At 42.3% G+C, this 22,656-nt stretch overlaps 1 protein-coding gene across 1 annotated transcript in view; it reads right to left on the reverse strand.

The window, feature by feature from the left end:
• Positions 1-5,094: 5,094 nt before the first annotated feature.
• Dixdc1 (DIX domain containing 1) overlaps positions 5,095-22,656 on the reverse strand; it is a 74,650-nt gene continuing 57,088 nt past the window's right edge. The window contains 4 exon segments of the mRNA XM_076925131.1: positions 5,095-8,709; positions 9,928-10,036; positions 11,739-11,844; positions 22,276-22,342. Coding sequence (XP_076781246.1) covers positions 8,629-8,709; positions 9,928-10,036; positions 11,739-11,844; positions 22,276-22,342 — 363 coding nt within the window. The 3' untranslated portion in view covers positions 5,095-8,628.

Here is a 22,656-nt window from a genome sequence, read left to right on the forward strand (position 1 = left end):
GGGCAGTCGGACCGGCTGCAGCTTGAGGGCAGGGAGGCGTTGCCAAAGGGAACGGCCGCCTCTGCTTTAAGAACCTGAGCCGACAGTAATCCAGAGCTTTAGATGAATGGGTGCAGGCGCACCTCCAAAAGCTGGAGGAAGGAAAGGCCCTCGAGTGACCTTCCGGGATCACGGGGTGCTCCCTGGCTGCAGAGCCCGCCCGGCGCAGGCTGTCCTAGGTCCCTAGCCCACCGGAAACGGGAGCAGCAGGGTTCAGCCAAATGATGTGAAGGGCAGCCAAGAGAAAAGTACATTTTCACATTTCAGAGTTAGTCTCAGAGGACTAATATTCCCTATATAAAGATACTTGTTTGTAAAAACAGTTTTATTACCCACAAAGTACCACCGTATCCTTTTAAATAGCGAAAATATTTAAGACACACACCAGACAAGGTGGCATATTCCTTTACTTATAGCATTCGGGAGGCAGAAGCAGATGGATCCCTAAGTTCCAGGCCAGCCTGGTGTAATATAGTTCATTGCCAGACTTGGGCTACACACTGAGATTCTTTTTTAAAAGAAAGGTTTAAGATAGAACTTTGCGAAAGCCATTGCCTGCCTATTTTGCAGTTCTGTGAACTCAACAACAAAAACATTTCTTAAACTATGGAGTAACAATGTGGGGTCAAAAGAAAAAAAAAACGGCAACAGTGAAAAACTTCCGAACCCAACCACGCCAACCTAAGTTGTTTCTGGTTGCTGCTTGCCTATGCCGAATCCCACCCCGCGTCACTCTAGCTGTGGCTCTGAGAACACCCTTGCCCTTTGCGCTGACATGCCCGCGGTGTCACACAAGGCCAGCCAACACTGCTTGAAATACCTTGGCCCAGATTCACATGTATGGTGTGATTCGCACTGGTTTTACTGTACAAAGTTTTCTGCTCTCACATGAACATAATGGTTTTAATTGCAGAAAGCACACATTTCCCATAGTTATTCCTTATAAATAAACATTATAGTCGAATAATCTTTAGATTGAATTGTTGAGTATTTGAATTTTAAAATTGCTGTGGCTGATTTGAATTTTATAGAAAATCAATTAATTTTGGTTTGAGATTAGGACTAAAATTTCCAGTAAATTTCTCCCTAGATTTTTCTATTTTATGTTACATATTTAAAAAAAAAAAAAGACTTTTTTTTTTCGGGTTTAGACAGGGTTTCTCTGTGTAGACCTGGCTGCCCTGGAACTCACTCTGTAGACCAGGCTGGCCTCGAACTCAGAAATCTGCCTGCCTCTGCCAGCAAGTGCTGGGATTAAAGGCTTGTACCACCACTGCTCAGCAACATCTTCTGTGTCTATGCTCGTACACTTAACCTCTGAACCATCTCTCCAGCCTAACGCTGAGCTGTCTTGCTAGCTCATACGTTACATATTTACATACGTGAAGCAGCATCCTCAATATTGACAATTAGAAATTAAAATATTAATCAACTCTATGTATTGCAGTATCATATATTTAAGTTGATTTTTTTTTTTTTTACTTGCAACACAGGATATCTCATTTATAGGACTAAACTATGTGTCCATCTTAAAAGAATGTCTAACTAAAATGGGTATATATAAATGTAAATTTTTTCAGTCACAAATAATGAAGTTTGTCATCCACAAAATTGATGTAACTTAATTAAGCAAATTAACTCAGTCTCAGATAAATATTGTATATTTTCTCTCATTTGTGATCCTAGACTTTATACTCAAAATCATATATGTCTATAAAATCATATATGTCTATAAAATCATATATATCCATAAAATCATATATGTCTATAAAATCATATATGTCTATATGCCAAGGACATAGAAATGGAACAAAAGGGATTAATGGGAAGGGGAAAGGGAAGAAGAGGAGTGGTAAAGAGGAATGGATAAGAATATACTCAAAGTGTGTCGCATGCTGTATGGAAATGTCTTTATGAAAGTCTACACTGTGTACGATGAATTTATAGCATGGTATGCACATGTTTACACAGGTACATAGGAGCAAGCATGTTTGAAAAATATTAAAGCTGGGTGTATAGCTGAGTTAGAACAGTGTTTGCTTAGCATGCATCAAGTTCTGAGTTCAATCCTTAGCACCTGCTGAACTATGGAATCCCAGCATTTGGGAAGTGGATCAGGAAAATCAGATCAAGGTCATCCTCAGCTATTGTAATCAGTTCAAGGCCAGTCTAACATGAGACATTATATATTGTATACATATTATATGTGTATATGTACTATAAGTATAAATATATAGCATATATTAGTATAAAAAGATAGGTGTATATAGTTTTGCCATTTTCTGTCCCCAAAGCATTTGTATACCCTATCAGCAATGGATGGGATTACCTGGTTTCCCAGAGCCTCACCACAGAATATGTTCATACAATTCTTTTTGCAGGTGTCAAAATGTCATTTTGATTTGTAATTTTTCATTTATAAATTACATCTACTTGTTGTGTGTGGTATGTATCCAGGGCACACATATGAAGGTGGCCAGAGGACAACTTTTGAGAGTCTCTTCTCTTTGACCATGTACATTCCAGCAATAGAACTCAAGTTTAGGGATAAGCACTTTTACCCCAGTGAACCATTCCCTCAGCCCATGATGTGTAATTTTCATAGATATCTGTGAGAAATTATATTTAAGGTGATGGGGCTTTAAAACTTTTAACTTATTCTTTGAAAACACACACACACATATATGTATATAGAGGTGATATTTACAGACTAGAACAGTGCCCTGTCCAGCTTGTTCCCAGGCAGCTGCCATGTTCTCACTGCTCCTTGGCTCTGACCGGAGCTCTGACTAGCTAGATACACAGGCCCTGGCACCCACGAGATGCCAGTGTGGGGGATGGCTCTGCTAATACCCCATGCTGCATTTACAAAGCTCGGCTGAACCCCAAACAGTATCTGCTACCCTCGCAGTATCCGGTAGGAATGAGACTCTTAAAGCTTAATGATTATCTAAAGGATTTATATATTAGAAATGCTCAGTTAAGAAGATGCCCACACAATTAGAGTTGTTACCCAATATCTAACCTTTTGATAGAAGTTGCTACCCAGGACAGCTTTTGACCCATCCATGGTTCTCCATGGCTGTTAGCCTCTTCCTTCTCCTCCCCTTCCTCTCTTTTTCCCTCCCTTTTCTCTTTTTCTCCCCTCCCCTTCCTCTCTTCTCCCAGCTCCACTTCCTCTTCTACTAACCAGTCACTGAGATCCACTGCAAATACAATGTAGCAGAATTAATATCCTGCTACACACACACACACACACACACACACACACGATATGCATATATATGATATACTTCATAGATTTAATTCTATATGTAAAAACAAGCACATCTAATTGTATGGGAATTTGATTTCATCTTTAGTAACTGGAAAAACTACTAAAGGATTATCTTCAAATAACTTTATTTAATATTCTATTTGTAATGTTATATACATCTATAACCAGGGATCATGTGGAAATCCCTCAGGAGAAGGAAACCCAAGCAGAATTATTTCAGGAAGCCCTGCCACAGAAAGGCCTGCATGCATATGAGCAGTGGTGGCTACAGTGTCACAGAGCAGTATCAACACTTGGTGACATCACCTACGTATGCTGTACAGTCATGAACAGACCTGATGTGGCACACACATCAGATAAATAAAAAACAATTTTTATCTTACTAATCTGTAAGGCAGATGAGGACCCTATCTGCTGCTTCCCGTTGTCTTCTGAATTAGTACAGTAGTGATTATGCTGAAAGGGCCTGACTTTCCAGTTATTGAGTAATGATTTATGTGCAACATTTATGAAATAGATATCCATTGTGTGGTTTATATAATTAGAAAGCCTTGTCATTTCTGAACTGAAAGTGACATTAAATTAGGAGGAAGCATATGCTGTATTTATGCCAATTCCTCAGTGTACAGATGGTCAGAGAACACTAAGAACACAACAAGAAATTGGAGGAAAAAAGAAGTTAAAACTGATAGCCAGTATAGTGTTCATGACCGTTGTTCTGTTGTTCCAGCACCAGGCAGCCAGTGTGAGGCTAGCTTGGGCTACCTAAATGTACTCTATCTAAAATAAATAAATAAATAAATAAAAATTAAAAAAAATTTAATTTCCTAGCCCTTGGAAGACAGGCAGGTGGATCTCTGTTGAGTTTCAGGCCAGACCCCGTCTCAAACATAACAAAGTTGGAAATACATAATCGGAAACCGAGTGAAAGAAAACACTTGGAGCTAAAAGTTGAAATATATCAAGCATTTAAACTGGTAACATTAAGTGATAAATGAAGGCTACTCGAATTTGGGGAAGGCAGCGCAGCCTTTAAACTAATTTATGGCCGGTCGGTGGTGGCGCATGCCTTTAATCCCAGCACTTGGGAGGCAGAGGCAGGTGGATTTCTGAGTTCGAGGCCAGCCTGGTCTACAGAGTGAGTTCCAGGACAGCCAGGGCTACACAGAGAAACCCTGTCTCGAAAAAACCAAAAACAAAAAACAAAAACAACCAAACAAACAAAAAAAACTGATTTGTGAATTCCTTATTCATTTCAGGCTGTGGTAGTAGTCCATGCCTGTGGTTCCAGCAACCACAGAGACTGAAGGGAAGTGATTAATTATCTGAATATGTCAGTTCAGATAACATGGTGAGATGCTGTCTCAAAATAGAAAAATAAGTATCCATTGCTGGCTGGGATCCTCAGTGGGTCCGTGATCGAAATCATGATTAGCTTGCACAGGGTTCAGGATTCAGCTTTAAACACTTCTGAGCTAACTAGAGTTCAGACTGCGGCTGAAGACTAATGTCACACAGCTTGTACTCTCAGGCTCTTCTGTGTCTACACATTTACATATGTTTTCAAAAGAGTTGCGGTCGATCTTGATCCATCTTGTGCTTTAGAAATACCTACAGTAAAATATCTCTAGCAATAAAACAACCCTTATCTCCACCCTCCTGATAATGAGCAAACATGCTACCAGGGAGATCACTCGAGGAAATTTACCTTCACTAATTGTAAATTGCTTTACCGACTGATCTCAGGTAAAAGATATAAATGAAAATGATGAAGTGGATTTGGTTTGCAAACTCCATTTTATTCATAGTGCGAGTGTTTGGTTTTGGCTTGTTCACAACTCTGGTACATATAGGCAGTTAAAACGGGTTATTACTCTGATAATTGGAAACCTCTGGCATAACAGTCTATGAAAACATTGCAAAACAGAATACATGGTAAGAATCTCTGAAAGCAATGGTTACAAACATCCATGTTTCTAAGAGAATAGAACTTTCCATATATGTATTTTAAGCAAGCCATACGTCTTAAGTTTAACAAATAAGAGTGTGCAATCATGATACTTACAAGTAAAAACGAAAATTTTAACTATAACTGATAGGCTTTTCAGTAACTGAGTGTTCTGAAGTTGGGTGTAGAACATAAAGATCTTTTCATAATTTAGTCATCCTGGTCAAAAGAGCTGAAAACTCAGTCCAACAGGAGCATTGCAGCTGCCGGATGTATCTCACCCACACTTCCGTTTAACCAAGACACAGATCTCATTATCGGCCAGACTGGCATTAACCTGGTACTCCTCCTGCCTCAGTCTCCCAAATGTTGGAATTACAGGCATGTATCTATCACCAGGCAGGAGCTTTAGGTACAAACTGTAAAGTGTTCCATCTGATTTAGGGAATTGAGCAAGATGGCACTCTTCAGTTTTTAAATAACTCAACTAAATTAGCATTTGAGGTCATTTTAAAGATTTATTTTTATTATTTTTACTTATGTGTATATATCTGTGTGTGTGTGTGTGTGTGTGTGTGTGTCTATGTAGGTACATTTTCACATGTGTGTACATTTGTTTTGGCTTTCGTTTTGGTTTTTTGTTGTTTTCAAGGCACAGTCTCACTATGTAGTTCTGGCTGTCATGGAACTTACTAAGTAGATCACGATAGCCTTAAACTCAAAGAGATCCCCTGCCTCTGCCTCCCCAGTGCTGGGATTAAAGGGCTGAACCACTAGTTTTTCCCAAGGAAAGAGGATGTCAGCAATGGCAAGAAGGACTAGCTCATGCCAGTATCACTAGGAAACAACAGTTTCAAGCCACAAGTTCTCTGAGATCAGTGGTTCTCAACCTTCCTAACGCTGTAACCCTTTAATACAATTCATGTTGTGATTTCCCAACCATAATTCTGCTACTGTTGTAAATCACAATGTAAGTATCTGTATTTTCCAGTGGTCTTAAGCAGCCCCTGGGAAAGGGTTGTTTGATACCCAAAGGGGTCACAGCCTACAGTAGAGAACTGTGTCCTTGAGTTTAGCCCAATAGGAGATTATTCAAAAGAGAATGAATTTATGCTTGCTCCTGCCCTGAAGACTCCAGAATTATGGACCGGAATGCGGATCCCTGACCCACTGTGTACAGGAATGAATGAGATACATCCTCTTGGAAGAGATACTTGGCCATTGTACTTATGGTACATGAGACTAATGAACTCCATCCCCACTGGATTCAACCTCTGCTTTTTATGTAGGCACTAAGGCCATGCGGGTCCTTTGACAAAAATGAGAAAGAAAAAAAAAAAAAAAACACGATGTAGAGGACTTGAAGTTTTTTGATTTAATCTTTGCTAAAAAGTTAATTTCACATAATGCTAAGCCTGCTAAAAGAAAACAGACAAGGGAAATCTTGTTTAAGAGGCAGACATTCAAGGTAACTTGTGTCTGCACTACAGTAGTGCAGTTTACCCTGATCACTTTCATGCTGTCAAATAGTAAAACATTATAGTTCATGCAACAGAGAAACTGGTGATACATGGACTTTTTAATCCCTCCAGTCAACTTGGAAAAAACGGAAATAACATTTTTCTTTTGTTGGCTTTCACAATGACTTGTTCTTGCTTATGGCTGACTTTCCTGAACTTTCCTAGTTACAGCTGATGAGAAATTGTTCTTCAATAGAAGACCAGCGTGGCGTGCATGGAAGACATCAGGTCCTTTTGATCTCATGTCTTTTAGAAGAGCAATCAACTAGAAAAAATAAAATAAAAAAAGATCTCCACCACTAAAAGCAGGGAGAATTGGACAGAGCTAACTGCCATTAGTATACTCGTAACAAAATAAAGCTTGTTCTGAAACCACAAGAGGCAGTAGGAAGAGACGTAGAAAAGCTACTGGGTGTTCTAGAAAATGGAGAGAGTCTAGGGAACGTAAGTACACAGAAGTCACTCAGTTATAAAAATAGACATGGTTCTCAGACAAAAGCAAATGAGTACAAAACAATTCTCAAACATGGACTATTTTTAAAAGACATGTCTATATAAAACGATAAGACGTTATCTCAGCATTCCAAAGAGTATTCTGTTCAAATGGCTGAAAATGGGAGACACAGAGACAGGCGGGTCCCAGAACTGAGCCATCTGTCCCACTCTTCTGTTTGGCAGTGTAGTGTGGTTGCAGACTGCTTTGAGCGACTGTATAAGTAGATAACCATGGCTGACTGATGACACGGTGCTAGGTGAGTGAATGAGAAAACCCAAGTTAGTGAGTAACCTCTGGAAGTTGAACTTTTTAGCTTTATACTTGACAATGTTGCAATAAGAAATGACTTCACCTTGAATCAACCCTTGCCATTCACAACTCACTCCCGCTCTATGCCCAGTGGGTTCACTGTCCCCTAAGGGAACAGCCCAAGGTAACTATGTAATAGAAAATAACTGCAGCCTTGAAGTGAGAGGCAGACCAGTAAGTCATGCTCAGTACTTAAACACAAATTACTGGTCTGTCTCCTTGTAAAGGCGATGCCGTGAGTTCGAGTCAGGGGATGTGGGTAGCAGCACCTTTCTGTATCCTCCTGGATTCTTAAGGAGTCTCTCACTTCTCTCATTCTTTTCAAACACAATGTTTATCTGTTTGGAGAAAAATAAACGGCTCTAAAGTTCAAGAGTCCCCAGAGAAAACCAACAGTATGTGAAAAATGCCCTCAGTGGGCTAAGGACAAGCTGCAGAGCCAGTTAAAACCAGAAGAGGCAGCCCAAGGTCTTAATTATGGTTTTGGCGTAGTATAGCACAAATGGGCAACCCTCTCCCCATCCAGTCAACAAGTCAGCATCATTTATGTCCAGGTCAGTTATGCATTTGGGCTTTCATCTTTGGTACCACCTCACAAGTCACTCCTGGTTTGCAATGTCTGCAAAGAACCAGGAAAGTTGGTACCTCTTGTCTGTAAGTACAAATGCTGGGACTCTGCTGCAACCATCGAGGCCAACACAACGGAGTGATGCATCCACTTCTAGGTTCCAGATTATAGCAGCCATGCCCCTATGAGAGCGGGGTCATCCTTCCCTGGTGGTTAAGGCCTTCGGTTTGATGTCCTCAGAGTAGAATAAAACACTGTTCCCATGGACAAGGATCTCCAGATGAACCCATGCTCTACGTTTTGGACAGACATTTGAAGTACCAGATATACCAGGCACACAAACAGGACTAGCCTGTGACCATCATACTTAAAGAAGCTTCTTTTTGGCAGCATGAATTAGAAACTTCTCGGCGTACTCTGGTGTTAGTCCTCTTTCCTGAGAGCAGCAGCCAGGTTGTATCCAGGGTCCGGTTAATTCTCTCTATGGTCTTCTTCCACCCAGGCTACAATTTTCCCTTCCCATCCAGGGATGGCGTCATCATCATGGAAAACCTAGTTAAAAAAAAAAAGCTATAATGGAAAAATGCAGCCCAAAATGTGGTGTATGCCTGTAATTGGAGAGCCCAGCAGGCTGAGACAGGAGAATAGCTATGAGTTCCAGACCAGGTTGGGTCACAGTGTGATACGATATATCAACAAGACAGAAACTACACTGCTGGTAAAAGAGGCCCAAGGGCTGTGAGATGGCTCAGTGGATAAAGGCATTGTCACATGACCTAAAGTCAGTGACGGGACCCATATGGTGGAAAGAGAAAAACACACACAGAGAGAGAGAGAGAGAGAGAGGTGGGGAGGGAGTCAAGGAGAAAGGTGGGGAGGAAGGGGTATGGAATTAGCACAAGAAAAACGTGCTGCAGTCAACAAAGCTGAAAGGAGTTGGAGATCTGAAGAGAGCTTTGACATCAGACATGAGATGCAGAATATGGAGTTTGTCTTGCTGGTTTTTGGTCTTGCCTTTGTTCAGCATGTCCTCACTATGCTCCCTTTCCTCTCTTTTGGAAGGGAAATGTATATCCTGTACCACTGTTTGTTGGAGGTATGTGATCTGCTTTTTGCTTGATTTTACAGGGGGTATAGTTAAGAGATCGCTTGAATTTCCAAAGACTTTGAACTTTGGCCTTTAATTTTAAAATGTTGAGACTAGGATAGACTGTGGACTTTTGAAGTTGGACTGAATGCATTTTTGCATTATGATATGTTACAAGGCTGTGGGGGCTAAGGAGTCGAGTAATTTGAATAAGAATGCTCCCTATAAACTCATATGTTGGAATGCTTAGACATCAGGAAGTGGCACTACTTGGAAGAGATTAGCAAGTGTGGCCTTGTTGGAGTGGGTGTGGTCTTGTTGGAGGAAGTCTGCTGCTGGGGGTGGGTTTTGAGGTTTCAATGGCCCAAGCCAAGCTCAGTAGCTTTCTCCCTGCTGCCTGCAAATCCAGAACAGCAGAACTCCAGTTCTACCAATCAGTAGAACTCTCAGCTCCTCCTGCACCATGTCTGTCTACACACTGTCATGGTTCCCACCATGATGATAATGGACGGAACCTGAAACTGTAAGCCAGCCCCAGTTAAATGCTTTCTTTTTTAAGAGTTGCCTTGGTCACGGTATCTCTTCACAGCAATAGAACACTGACTAAGATGGGAACTTAGGTACTTCTGGAGCTAATTCAGGAGTGACCAGTAATACTCCCAACTTGCTCCTGGATTCAGTACCTCTTCTTTGACAGTGCCAAACTCGGGATCCAGTGCTTTGAAGTGGTACCGGTGATTCCCTTCCCGATCAATAGCTGCTTTAAAATCCTTCAGTGTCACCTCCCCCAACCTGTAATAAAGAAGAGTATACCAAAATAGTTTGTTAATCAATAGGCTGGGAAGGTTAGCTTTCAATCCGGATCCCAACCAAAGTCAACAAGCAGAAACAGCATGGCTTCAATACTAGGTCACAGCCCCTGATAACCAAGATATGGCTGAAATAGAGATTGGGCAAGCAGTCAACACTAGGAATGAGCATGCTTACATCAGGTGATCCAAGAACTCAAATTCAGTGCTTTTGCTGTTTTTAACCTTGAATACCTTTTGAAGGTATTCAAAATAAAATTCATTAAATAACTATTAATATTACTAAGTTTTCTCAGTTCCTCCTCTGACATAGTAGTCCAGTTTTCTTAGGCTGATAAAATGAAATTGATCAGGCTTTTTGTTTGTTTGTTTGTTTTGTTTTTGACAGAGTCTCTGTAACCCAAGCTTGCCTTGGCTTTGCTATGCAGCATAGGATGACTTCAAATCCACAATCATGTTTCAGGCCCCCAGTTGATCAGATTACATGTAAATGCCACTCAGCTCAACACCAGCATTCCCTGTGTTTAGAAAATAAAGAAATGTCCTGTGGTGGCACACACCTTTAATCCCAGCACTATGGAGGCAGAAGCAAGCAGATCTCTTGAGTTCAAAACCATTGTGGTCTACAGAATGAGTTTCAGGACAGCCAGGGCTACACAGAGAAACCCTGTCATGGAAAACAACACACACCCCCCCACCCAAATACAAAACAAAAATTAAAAGCCTTCACTTCTATCTAGTCCAAATCAGCAGAGTCTAAGAGAGGAGAAAACCTACAAACTTCTCTTGATAGTCGGTCAGGGCTTATTTGATTTATAAGCCTAGAGCCTTAAGCCATACAAGACACGCGGTGTGCTGAGCCCCGTCACCAGCCTCGAGGAACTGTACCAAGCTGAACTTCTGGGACGTTTTCCACATGAATTCTTACAGGTATGACTTGCTGTCATCACACAGTAGTAAACACCCATGAGTAGTGCGGGGGGGGGGGGGGGGTGTTAGGCTAGAGGTCATGGCTACTAGAAGGAGCTATTTTGAATACTTAACAAGTTTTTCCAAACTTGTATAGCTATCAGAAGAAGAAGTACAATTATTTTTCCTGTGTGCCTAGGTGTGATGGCGCATGCTTTTAATCTCAACACTTGGGAGGCAAGGGCAGGTGGATCTCTGTGAGTTCAAGGCCAGACTGGTGACTGCAGGCCACCCAGAGCTACACAGTTGAGACCTTGTCTCAAAAAAATAAAATAAAACACAAAATTCAAAACATACAGTTATTCCTGTGCCTAGCAATACCTTCTGCTTATCCATTATAATGCCATTGGTTGCTGGGTGTGGTGGTGTATGCCTCAGCACTCAGGAGGGGAGGCAGGAGGAGCTCTATGAGCTAGAGGGAGGCCAGCCTGGTCTACATAGAGAGTTCAAGACCAGCCAAGGCTACATAGTAATACTTTGTCTCAAAACAACAACAACAAAAAACAAAAACAAAAAAATCCCAAACCAAACAAACAGAAAAAGCCCAAGCAAACAAACAAACAAAAACCTGCCAAGCACGAAGCAGAGTCCTGGGCTCTGTTTTCCTTACCGGCTGCTTTACAAACACCTTTCAGCTGCTCATCGGGCTGTTACTAAGGGCTCTGCTTCTGTTTGGTTTGTTTTTTTACAATGAAATGATGGCATGGACGTCTCACCTCTTTGGTATATTGACCATGAAGGGCGTGAGTGAGCGGTCGGTGAAATAGAGCACCTTAGTGCAAGTGCTGCTGACGGCCGGGGAACTCTGGGAGTGAGGCAACGCTGCAAGCAGAGACAGAGTTAGAACATTTGATTCCATCCAAACCGCCCTCCCTTCGTCTACTCAAAATGTCTCAGGAGGCTGAAGCTGCCGAGGCCAAGGCTCCTCCATCAGCCCTGCCAAAGCACCATGTCCCCAGAGCATGATCGTCACGAGGACAAGAGGTGCCTTGGGCACGAGCATCATCGTGGGCCCCATTTCTCATTCAGTTCAGGGATTTCTGTCAGAGGAACGCCACCTGCTCTGACAGCGCTGTTGTTAAAGGTCAAGAGGTCAGAGAATGTTGCCTGGCTGGATTTCAGGGGACTCAGTAGACACCCAGCAGGACTTGCAGACTGCCTACATTCAGATTTTGGCGTAAGAATATTTACATGATTGGTAAAAAGAAAGACTAATGTGGGGTAAAGAAACCAGGGAAAATGCACTATTGAAGTTCTGATCCCAAGGGCCTGTACTTGAGCCTACAAAGGTGTGGTCCTGTGCTGTGCTTGGGGTTGTTGTTGTTTCAAGACAGGGTCTCACTCTGCAGCCCTGTCTGCCTTAGAACTCATGAGAAACACCTAGCTGACCGTGAACTCCCAGAGATCTATCTGCCTAACTCCGCCTCCTGAGTGCTGGGATTACAAATGTAGGCCACCACACCCAGCCTTACATTTACTTTAGTGTGGGCGTGTGTGGAGCTCAGAGGACAGAGTTTAGGAGTCAGGTCTCTCCTTCCACCCCATTGGATCAAGGACTAAACTAGACCGTCAGGCCTGGCAGGAAGTGCCTTTACCCACTGAGCTAGCCTGCCAGACCCTAAAACACTCTACTGGGTGATATAGATGGGTCTGGTAACATCCATCCAGTCAACAACAGGAGCTGTACTAGTCATCGACATGGTGAGAACAATCAGACCAAACAGAGAAAAACATGTACAATTTCACCATCCTTTCTAGCATCTGAGCATTGTCAGGCTCACCTTCTAAACCACAACTTAAGAGTTAACAGCTGTCAGAGAAGGAGGAAGAGAGAGAGGAGGAAGGAGGAAGAAGAGGAGGAAGAGGAGAGAGGAGGGAGGAGGAATTCTAGGAAGAATATGCATGCCAAACCCCAAATACCTCCATAGAAAAGGAATTTTGAACTTTGTTTTTATTATTATTATTATTATTATTATTATTATTATTATTATTATTATTATTACTTTGACAAATAGACTCTTTTGTTATTAAGCTTCTTTATGTATATGAAAATATATGGGATTTTGAATTTATAAATGCCTTAAAATCTGATAAAGCATCAGGAATTATGTCTTAAAAATACCCATGGAGTTGGGAGACTGGAGAGGTGGCTCAGTCTCTTGCAAAAGACATGGGTTCCCATAACCCACATGGTCCTGTTCCAGGGGTCTGATGCCCTCTTCTGGCCTCCAGAGGCACTGGATGTATGGTGTATACACATGCATAAAAAGAAAAATCTTGAAAGTGAAAGAGTTGGACACAGTGGTGCACACCTTTAATCTCAGCACTTGGAAGGCAGAAAGAGGCCGATCTCTGTGAGTTCAAGCCAGCAGAGCTACATAGTGAGACCTTGTCTCAAACAACAACATGGAAATAGAGGATTAAAGACCCATTAAAAAAACATAAAAATGAACTAGACCTCATACTGTACAGAAAAAAATGACTCTAAATGAACTATTAGCCTAAACTTAAAAGCTACATATTGTTGGGCTTGGTGGCATATTCATTTAATCCCAGCACTGGGCGGGCAGAGGCAGGTGCATTTCTGTGAGTTTGAGAGGCCTGGTCTATACAGCAAGTTCTAGGCCAGTTAGGACTACACAGTGAGCCCCTTGAAAAAAAGCTTGATGTCACTCCCATTTTAGGCATATTAGACTCTGTTCTTCAGTGTCATGGGGAGTACTCGGAGGGGTTGCCTCTGTGAGGGGATAAGCATGTCCTATAATCCTTCTAGAACCTTCCTTCCTTCAACTGCTAGATTCCTAGCATGTTCCAGTCACAAAGGAAGGATCCAATTCCTACATTTTGGCTTTATGTCTCATTTAGAAACCTTCTGGGTTTCTAACCCAGTTTAACAGTTAAACCAGTTTATCTGTTAAACCAGTTTAACTCTGGTTTAACAGATGTTAAACCCAGAGACCTCTCTGAGCTCTACAGACACTGCCCTTCCAAAGTCTGCCTAAGGGCTATCCTCTGTGCTTCAGATTGCTGTTGGATCTCCATTATGGTCCAGCTTCCCCTAGTGGGTGTGGCTGACAACAGGGGGGATTGATCAGTGTCTGCAGGGATGGTCAATGGGTAAGAGCACTTACTGCTCTTGCAGAGGACCCGGGTTTGGTTCCCAGCGCCCATGTGGCAGCTAGTAGGTGCCTGTAACTCCAGTTCCAGGGATTCCAATGCCCTCTTCTGATCTCCATGGGCAGTAGGCACACATGTGGTATAGAGACATATATGTAGGCAAAACACCTATACACATTAAGAAGCAAAAGACCTGACCAAATGTTATGTGTCTATTTTTCTCTCTCTCTTGTAGACAGGATCTCACAGAGCCCAGGCTGGCCTCCAACTTGCTGTGTAGCAAGGATGACCTTGAACTTCTGACTCTCCACTTCCCCAGTCCTGGGATTACAGGCATGCAGCACCACAACTACTTTATGTTATGCCAGGGATCAAATCTATGGCCTCGTGCACACTAGGCAAGCTTTCTACCAAGTGAGCCACATTGTTAGCCCAGGTTTTTTTTTTTTTTCTTTTCTCCAGAGTTGTATTTTCCCACCAAACTAGGTTTCTCTTAATTACTATTATGCTGGCCACAAACTAGCTATGTATCACAGGCTGGCTTCAAAGTCATCATCCTCCTGCCTCAGCTTCCATAGTGGCATTACAAGTGTGTGAGTGGCAACAGGCTTAGCTACTCAGAAACAGTCTCTCTCCTTCGGTGATTCCCACCACTCACATCTTACTCCCATGTCGTCTGCTCTGGCGGCCCTTCTTTCCTGTCCTGTACTTTTTCTCTCCTCATGTTTATATATTGCTAAAATTTCTATCACCACATAAGTTTGTGGATTCCTTGGTGGCTGTGTTGAGTCTACTGAGGCTTATACTCAGCTTTTTACACAGATGCTGGGATTTGAACTCAGGTCCTCACACTTGTGGGGCAGGCCTTTTGCCAAGTGAACTAGCTTTTTGGGTCTGGTATCTTGTACTCAGCATAATGTGTTTTCAGAGTTCATTCACTTTCAATGTGTATCAGTACTTATTTATTATTTCTTTCTGTAGCTGAATAATATTCCACTGCTTGTATCTATCACATGTGTCCACCATTTATCAGTTAGCAGACACTTGTGTTAGTTCTTTGGGGGTATATACCTATCACTTCCTATGATAAATCTGCGTTTAGCCCTGGAAGACGGTTTTGCTCATTTTACAACCTCGTAACAACACAGAGTTCCAGTTTCTCCATGTCTTTTGTCAACATCCATTCTACCACTAAGCTATGCCCATAACCCTCACTATAGGTTTTTTTTTTTTAAAGGATTTATTTTATTCTTAATTAAGTGTGTCTGTCTGTATCTGTGTGGGGTGTGTGCATAGACGTGCTGGTACCTGCAGAGGCCTGAGGACATTGGGTCCCTTGGAGCTGGAGTTACAGGTGATTATGGGCTACCTGGTGTGGTGCTGGGACTGAACTCGGCCTTCTAAAGGAAGGCTGCTCAGCAAGGCCTCTCAGCTGCTGAGAAAAATGGTTACACGGGACCTTTGGGTTTTTTTTTTTTTTTTTTCTACTGTCTTTTGCTGTTGAATTTATATATTCTGGCTCCTAGGCCCAGATAAAGGATTCACAAACGCTTTCTTTACTCTGTAGATTGTCTTTTACCTTTGTGACAAACATGTCTCTATGTAGCCCTCGGTGGCCTGGCATTCACCATGTATAATGAAGCTGACTGTAAGCCTGTAATGATCTCGCCTCAGCCTCCTGAATGCTAAGATTAAAGGCACGTACCCATGCACAGCTCTTTTTACTTCCAGATTAGTGTCCTTTTATGCAAAAACATGTTGTTTCTACAACAGCTGTTCTATTTTATCTTTAGCTGCACATGCTTTTGGTACCATATCTAGCAATTCATTACTGAGTCCTAAAGTATATTTCTCCTTTTCTAGAAGTTGTATAGATTTTTAAAAACATATATAGGGTAAGTGGTAAGGATCCCATGTTATAGGATCCCATGTGATCCCACTTGACCTAACTCAAATGAATGTACATATATGGATTTATAAATGAACTCTCAATTTTATCCCACAAATTTATTGTTACTTTCAATCTGAAATAAGGGACATAAGAGATATCTCAGCACTTAAAAGCAAATACCAGTTCAGTTCCCTATGCATTGACACACACAAATAAATAAAAATAAATCTCAAAAACACTGAAATAAATGTTTCGCCTCATGAGTCACTGATGGGAAAGGAATTTGTCTGGGGCTCAGCCAGAATGGAATGGAGGCACGAGTTCTGGGCCTGGTACCACCTCCTCACACACATTGTGTGTCCCCATATTTTGCAGTGATTTTCAGGAGAAGTCTCATTTAATGCTCAGATCTTCCAAGATTAACACCGTTAAACAGCAAATTAACTTAGACACAGCACCATTAATTAACGTTCTCAGCTGAAGCCATACACTGTGGAGTGGCTACCCCAAGACTGCACTTCCGTCACATTTGTCTGATTTTATATTCTCTATTTTCCTGTTCCGTTAGCTTACATTCAGCTTCAGGAATTCCAAGTGCCTTTGACCTTACAAAGAGGACCATCTCGCTGGCATTCAGATACATTCCCTTGAAGCTCAGGAAAGGGCTGGGATGAGAGTCAACCAAAAGTAATGCACACACAAGAATCCCTGAAGCCACATGGAATGGAAGGATCCCGAAAGAGACTGAGCCTAGGCCTTACATGGTATCCCGGGGCATCGTGGAGGGTGGGGGAATGACTCAGAGAACTTAGCATTCAGAGACTGTAAGGAAAACAGAGAATTCTAGCTCAGCAGACTGCAGTGAACAGCGGCACCAGGTCCACCTTGTTCCGGATCACATCTGCACAATCTAACATTGCTGGTGCTACAGGATGCTCAGTGCGTAGTCGTGATGCTACAGGACGCTCGGTACGCCACATCAGGACATCACTTCTCGGCTCTGGAACTGATGCTGGAGAACTCAGACTGTTCAAGAACATTAAATGTGTTTGAAAAAACAATGGACGGCAAGGCTTCCATTGTCTAGACCTGTCCACTTGACTAGACAGCAAGAGCATCACCAGCAGCCCAACAGTGAGAATAAGTGGAATAACTGAGTACAAGTAAGGTCCATGGAAGGAGGAAAGCAAAGACAACAGAGAGATGTTGGGAAGAAAGGTGCTTGCTGCGAGGCTCAGTTTGGTTCTCAGAACCCACAGGGTAGGAGAGAACTGACTCTTGCAAGGTGTCCTTAAACTTCTACATATGAACTGTGGCACATGGGCATGCAAACATACACAATAATAAATGCTAAAGTTTAAAAGAAAGGAAGAGAGTATGTATAGACCTGTTAGGAAGTCTGATGTAGGAGATTAAAAGACGTCGTAGTTAAAGGGCTTCCACAGTTTCACAGGTTCTTGGATTTGAGAAGGTAAGGGATAGGCTGGCCTGTTTGTGAGGATGGTTGTCACAGGAAGTGTAGGAAGATGGTCTGGTGCAGCTATGTACTCAAATGCTAACTACCCCAAGCCCTGGTTGCCCCTAGAATTCCCAGTACACCAGTCTTTGTTGTATAAACTTTGCTCCCAAATTTAAAGCTACTGGCTAAATAAAAGTGGCTACAGCCAATTACTGGGGCGAATAGAGGTAGGTGGGTTTTCAGTTACCAGGCTGGGTATCACAAGTAGGGCCCATGAGGACAGAGAGAAAGGAGGGAGTAGAGGGAGAAGGAACAAAGAACTTTGAAGGAGAGAGGAAGAGGCTGCCATGAGGCTAGGTGGCCAGAAGTGGCCCCTGAGGACAAGCTGATGGAGCAGAAAGGTGAGACTCAAACAGTAAGTACTAGGGAAGTGCAGCTGGGGAATGAATAGTCTAGTGTATAGAAAAGTAGCTGGGGGCGGGGCTGGAGAGACTGCTCAGAAGCCAAGAGCACTGACTGCTCTTCCAGAGGTCCTGAGTTCAATTCCCAGCAAGCACATGGTGGCTCACAACCATCTGTAATGGTCACCTGTGTCTGAAGACAGCGACAGTATAACCACATATATGAAATAAATCTTTTTTTTAAAAAAAAAATAGGAGTAATTCACTAAGTAATTGTGCAAAAGCTGGTTTAAAAAATTCATAGGGTTCTGCCTCAATTATTGGGGGGCTGGCTGGGTCATATTAATAACGAATAGAACTTATTAAAACCCATTTACATGGAAGTTCTGGGTTAGCATTCAGATCTATAAGCAACTGTAAACTTAGCCTAATTGTTTAAATGATGCTATATATATGCATGAAATAAGGAAGAAGTTTATTTGAAAAAGAATTTCTAAGAACGTAGAAGTTTTACATTGGCAGTTCATATTAACCTTGAATAACTACCAAAGAGGATAACAATCCAATTAAAATTCGAAAGAAGCAGGAAGATCACTTCGCGTTTGAGGCCAGCCTGGTCTACATAGGCCTACATACACACCAGTAGTCCTAGCACATTTGAGATGGGAGTGAGATCAGGAGTTCAAGGTCATCCCCAGCTATGAAGGTTGAAGTTAGCCTGGTTTACATGAGACTCTGTTTCTAAAAACAAAACAGTTAAATAAAAAAACAGACCACAGAGTAAAACCCTTAAAACATTTGCACAAGTATGAAATGTAAAAATTCTTGTAGAGCAAATTGTCTTTTCAAATTTCTGAGATAAATTTCTTGCATTTCCCCAAGTGAGATAATGATGCTGCTGGGAGAGAAACCAATTATCTTAGTTCCAAAAAATGAGCTGAGGAATCTTTTCTCCAGGAGTCCTTTGAAATAGATTGATTTTTTTTTTTTTTTTTGCTTGTTCAGTTGGTTTGATTTTTTTTTTTTCCATTTTGTTTTGGGATTTTTTGTTGTTGTTGTTGAGACAGTCTCAAATGTGTAGTCTTCCTGCTTCAAGCTCCCAAGTGCCAGGGTGACAGCATGCACCACTGTGCCCAGCTGACAGCATGCACCACTCTGCCCAGCTGACAGCATGCACCACTGTGCCCAGCTGACAGCATGCACCACTCTGCCCAGCTGACAGCATGCACCACTCTGCCCAGCTGACAGCATGCACCACTCTGCCCAGCTGACAGCATGCACCACTCTACCCAGCTTGTATATGGTTTTGGAAAAGCTGCTCTTCTGGAGGACCTGGGTTCAATTCCCAGGTCACAAATGTGACTCCGGTTCCAGGGGGAACTAATGCCCTCTCCGGGCTTCTCCTGGCACCGGTCACCAAGTGGTCACAGTTGTACATGCAGGCAAAACAACTCATACACATAAAACACAAATAAAAATTTAATAAAAAAAACTGTGCATACACTAAAAAAGGGGAAAGGAAAACAAAATTAAACATACAAAAATAATGGTTCTAGTCGGCTATCTAATCTTCATTTAAATTGTTTGGATTTTTTAAAATTGGGCCTGGGTAAAAAAAAAAATTAAAAAAAAAAAGAGAGAGAAAATTTGAACATTACTGAACCAAGACTCAAAATGTCTACTGAAGTGAGAATGAGAATGGCAAGGTAGAACAGCCTTCCAACCAGGTGAATCAGCCTGAGGAAAATGAGTTCACAGGCACTGGTTCAAACATACTTCCTAACCATGCCACTGCCTGGTATAAATATTTAGCAGGCCTTAAATAAATGGCCTGAACCCTCAAACATTTTTTCCCTCCAACATTTTAAAGAAAATCCACAAAGAATTTGAATTCTGTGCCCCTAGGAAAAACAGACACCTTTTGTGTGCTCTATATGAGACTAGGGTGACCTAGATATGTGTTTGTTGCTTTATGGTTTATTCAGCATGAATATTTTGATCTCCAGATAGTTCAGCCCACATCAGCAGCATCCTCCAAGTGGCTGAGGGTGGTGACGTATGAGGTTCATAATTCTAGAGCTAATGCGACTCTAGTTTGCTAAGGAAAACAATCATGAAATTAAAATGCTGCCTAAAAAAGTCTCCAGAAGCTGGAAGTATGGAAATAACAAAATGTCTGATTGGCACAGAAACAGATACAGTGATCACTGGAACCGAATTGAAGACCTGGGAGTAAAGCCACTTATGGACATCTGATTTTTGATTAAAAAAAAAAGCCAGAAATACACACTAGAAAAGAGACAGCATCTTCAACAAATAGGGCTGGTCAAACTGCATGTTTGCATGTAAAAGAATCAAAATAGATCCAGGTTTATCACCCTGCCCAAAACTCAAGTCCAAGTGGATCAAAGATCTCAACATAAGGCCAAGATACACTGAACCACGTGGAAGAGAAAGTAGGGGACTGCTGTAGATGGGTTCTAATGCTATTTGTCTAATCTGGCTCCCAAAATTACCTGAGAACGTCTGCCTGTAAGATGCTGAGAGTCCTTGCCCCTAGTTGGCTTTGATTGGTGAAATAAAGTGGTCGGTGGCCAAAGAGGTGGGACTTTAGATTTCCCAGGCAAGGACAGGAGTGAGAGGCAGTTTTTAGAACTGCCATGACAGGGAAAGTGTGTGTGTGTGTGTGTGTGTGTGTGTGTGTGTGTGTGTGTGTGTGTGTGTGTGAGAGAGAGAGAGAGAGAGAGAGAGAGAGAGAGTCTATCTTTCACTCTTGAATTCAGAGCATTCTGGCCTTCAGTATCAAGAAGCACCTGCCGAGTTCTGAGCAGATTAACAATTTACCCCTTCAGGGGACAGCCTTGAATGCATTGGCACAGGAGACAACTTTCTAAACAGAACACTGATAGTGCAGACACTAAGATCAACAATTAAGAAATGGGGCTTCAGGAGACTGAAAAGCTTCTGCGTGGCAAAGGACACGGCAGCCTACAGAACAGGGAAGGATCTTCACCAACTCCACATCCAGCAGAGGGCTAATATCCAAAATATATAAAGAACCCAAAACTAAACATTCAGAAAGCACATAACCCAATTAAAAGCAGGGTACAGACCTAAACAAACAGAATTCCCTAAAAGTGAACCTCAGATGGCTGAGAAACACTTAGAGAACTGTTAATCATCAGGGAAATGCAACTCGAAAGTACTTTTTGAGATTTCATCTTACATCTATCAGAATGGTTCTGCTCAGTTAGACAAGTGGTGTTGGGGATGTGGAGAGTGGGAAACATGCATCCACTGACGGTGGGAGTACAAATTTGCACAGACTCGACTGCGATCAGTGTGGCAGGCAGTTCCTCAGGAAGATGGGAATCAATCTACCTCCGGGTCCAGCCATAGGACTCTGGGGCACAAACCCAGAGGACACATCCTCCTCCCACAGGGACAACTTAACCATGTTCATTGTTCTCTACTCCTCATAGACAGAAACTGGAATCAGCCTAGATCCCCTCAACAGAAGAACGGATTTTTAAAATGTGGTACATTTACACAATGGAATATTACTCAGCCTTTAAAAAGAATGATATCGTGAAATTTGTAAGTAAGTAGAGGGAACTAGAAGAAACCATCCTGAGTGAGGTATCCCAGGCACAGAAAGACAAATAATGCTGAGTATTCGCTCATGTGTATATTAGCTGTTAAGTCAGTACGTGGAACCACAGAGGTCAGGCACAGAGTAAGGGACTTGAGGTGGCAAATAGCTCTCCTTAGGAAAGGGAAATAGAATGGATAGTTCTGGATGGATGCAGGGACAGGAGGATCCATGAGGAGAGGAGGACAAGGGAGGGAACGGGAGGAGAGACAGTTAAAATTAAGGGCCACTTGAGGAATAGAATGGAAACCTCAGTTAGGAAAAAATTTGCTAAAATACATACGTATATGAACGTAATTTAAATGAAATTTCCAAATAACAGGAGATACGGAGCCACAACTGGACATCTCCTGTCAACAAATGAAGCTTCCAGTACCAAGACTGGGTTATATCTGAGTTATTGGCCAAAGGGGTCGCACGGGAATCCCAAAACCACCCAGGCTGTTGCCAAGCCTATAGCTTGCTCTCCACACACTGATGGCAAGGCCCTCCCTATTGCTGAAGTCAGCACCTACACTAAATGTAAAAAAGTCAAGATGGTGTCTACATGGGGCCTTTACCCCTATGTGCTAGTATCTGTGGTAGAGAAAGGTAATCTACCAAAAAAAGAAACAAAAAACAAACGTACAACAACAACCTCCCCGCCACAAAAAGAAAAATGAAAAAGAAGAGCGAGAACCAATTTCTGGTCTAATATTCCAGACATTCTTCCTGTGTAAAAATGAGTACTTACTTGAATTAGGGGGCCAGGATGCCCGGTATTCAGTGCTTGCTTGATTTCTGGGTGACAGCCCCCGAACCTGAAAAGCCACAGTGATATCAAGGGTTATTTATGATCAATGGAAGGATTTACCCACAAAATTTAAAACACAAACGGAGGCGTAAATGATATCCTCTTCTAGAACAGAGGAGATGCGGCCATTTATCTTTAAGAGCATGCTCAGCTTTTAAAGGGTCTCTGGTCTCCCATCTGTTTCCTCATCCAGAGCTGGCTCCCCTTGGAGAGGGGAGGAGAACCAGCAGCAGGAATCCTGGGGGCCCAAGAACCACACTTCCTTACGCAGCTCCAGGCTGCTAGCACGCATGCCTTCCCTGGACTGTCACACCATGTCCA

This window comes from Arvicanthis niloticus, chromosome 26, assembly GCF_011762505.2.
Source record: "Arvicanthis niloticus isolate mArvNil1 chromosome 26, mArvNil1.pat.X, whole genome shotgun sequence".
Lineage (NCBI taxonomy): Eukaryota > Metazoa > Chordata > Mammalia > Rodentia > Muridae > Arvicanthis > Arvicanthis niloticus.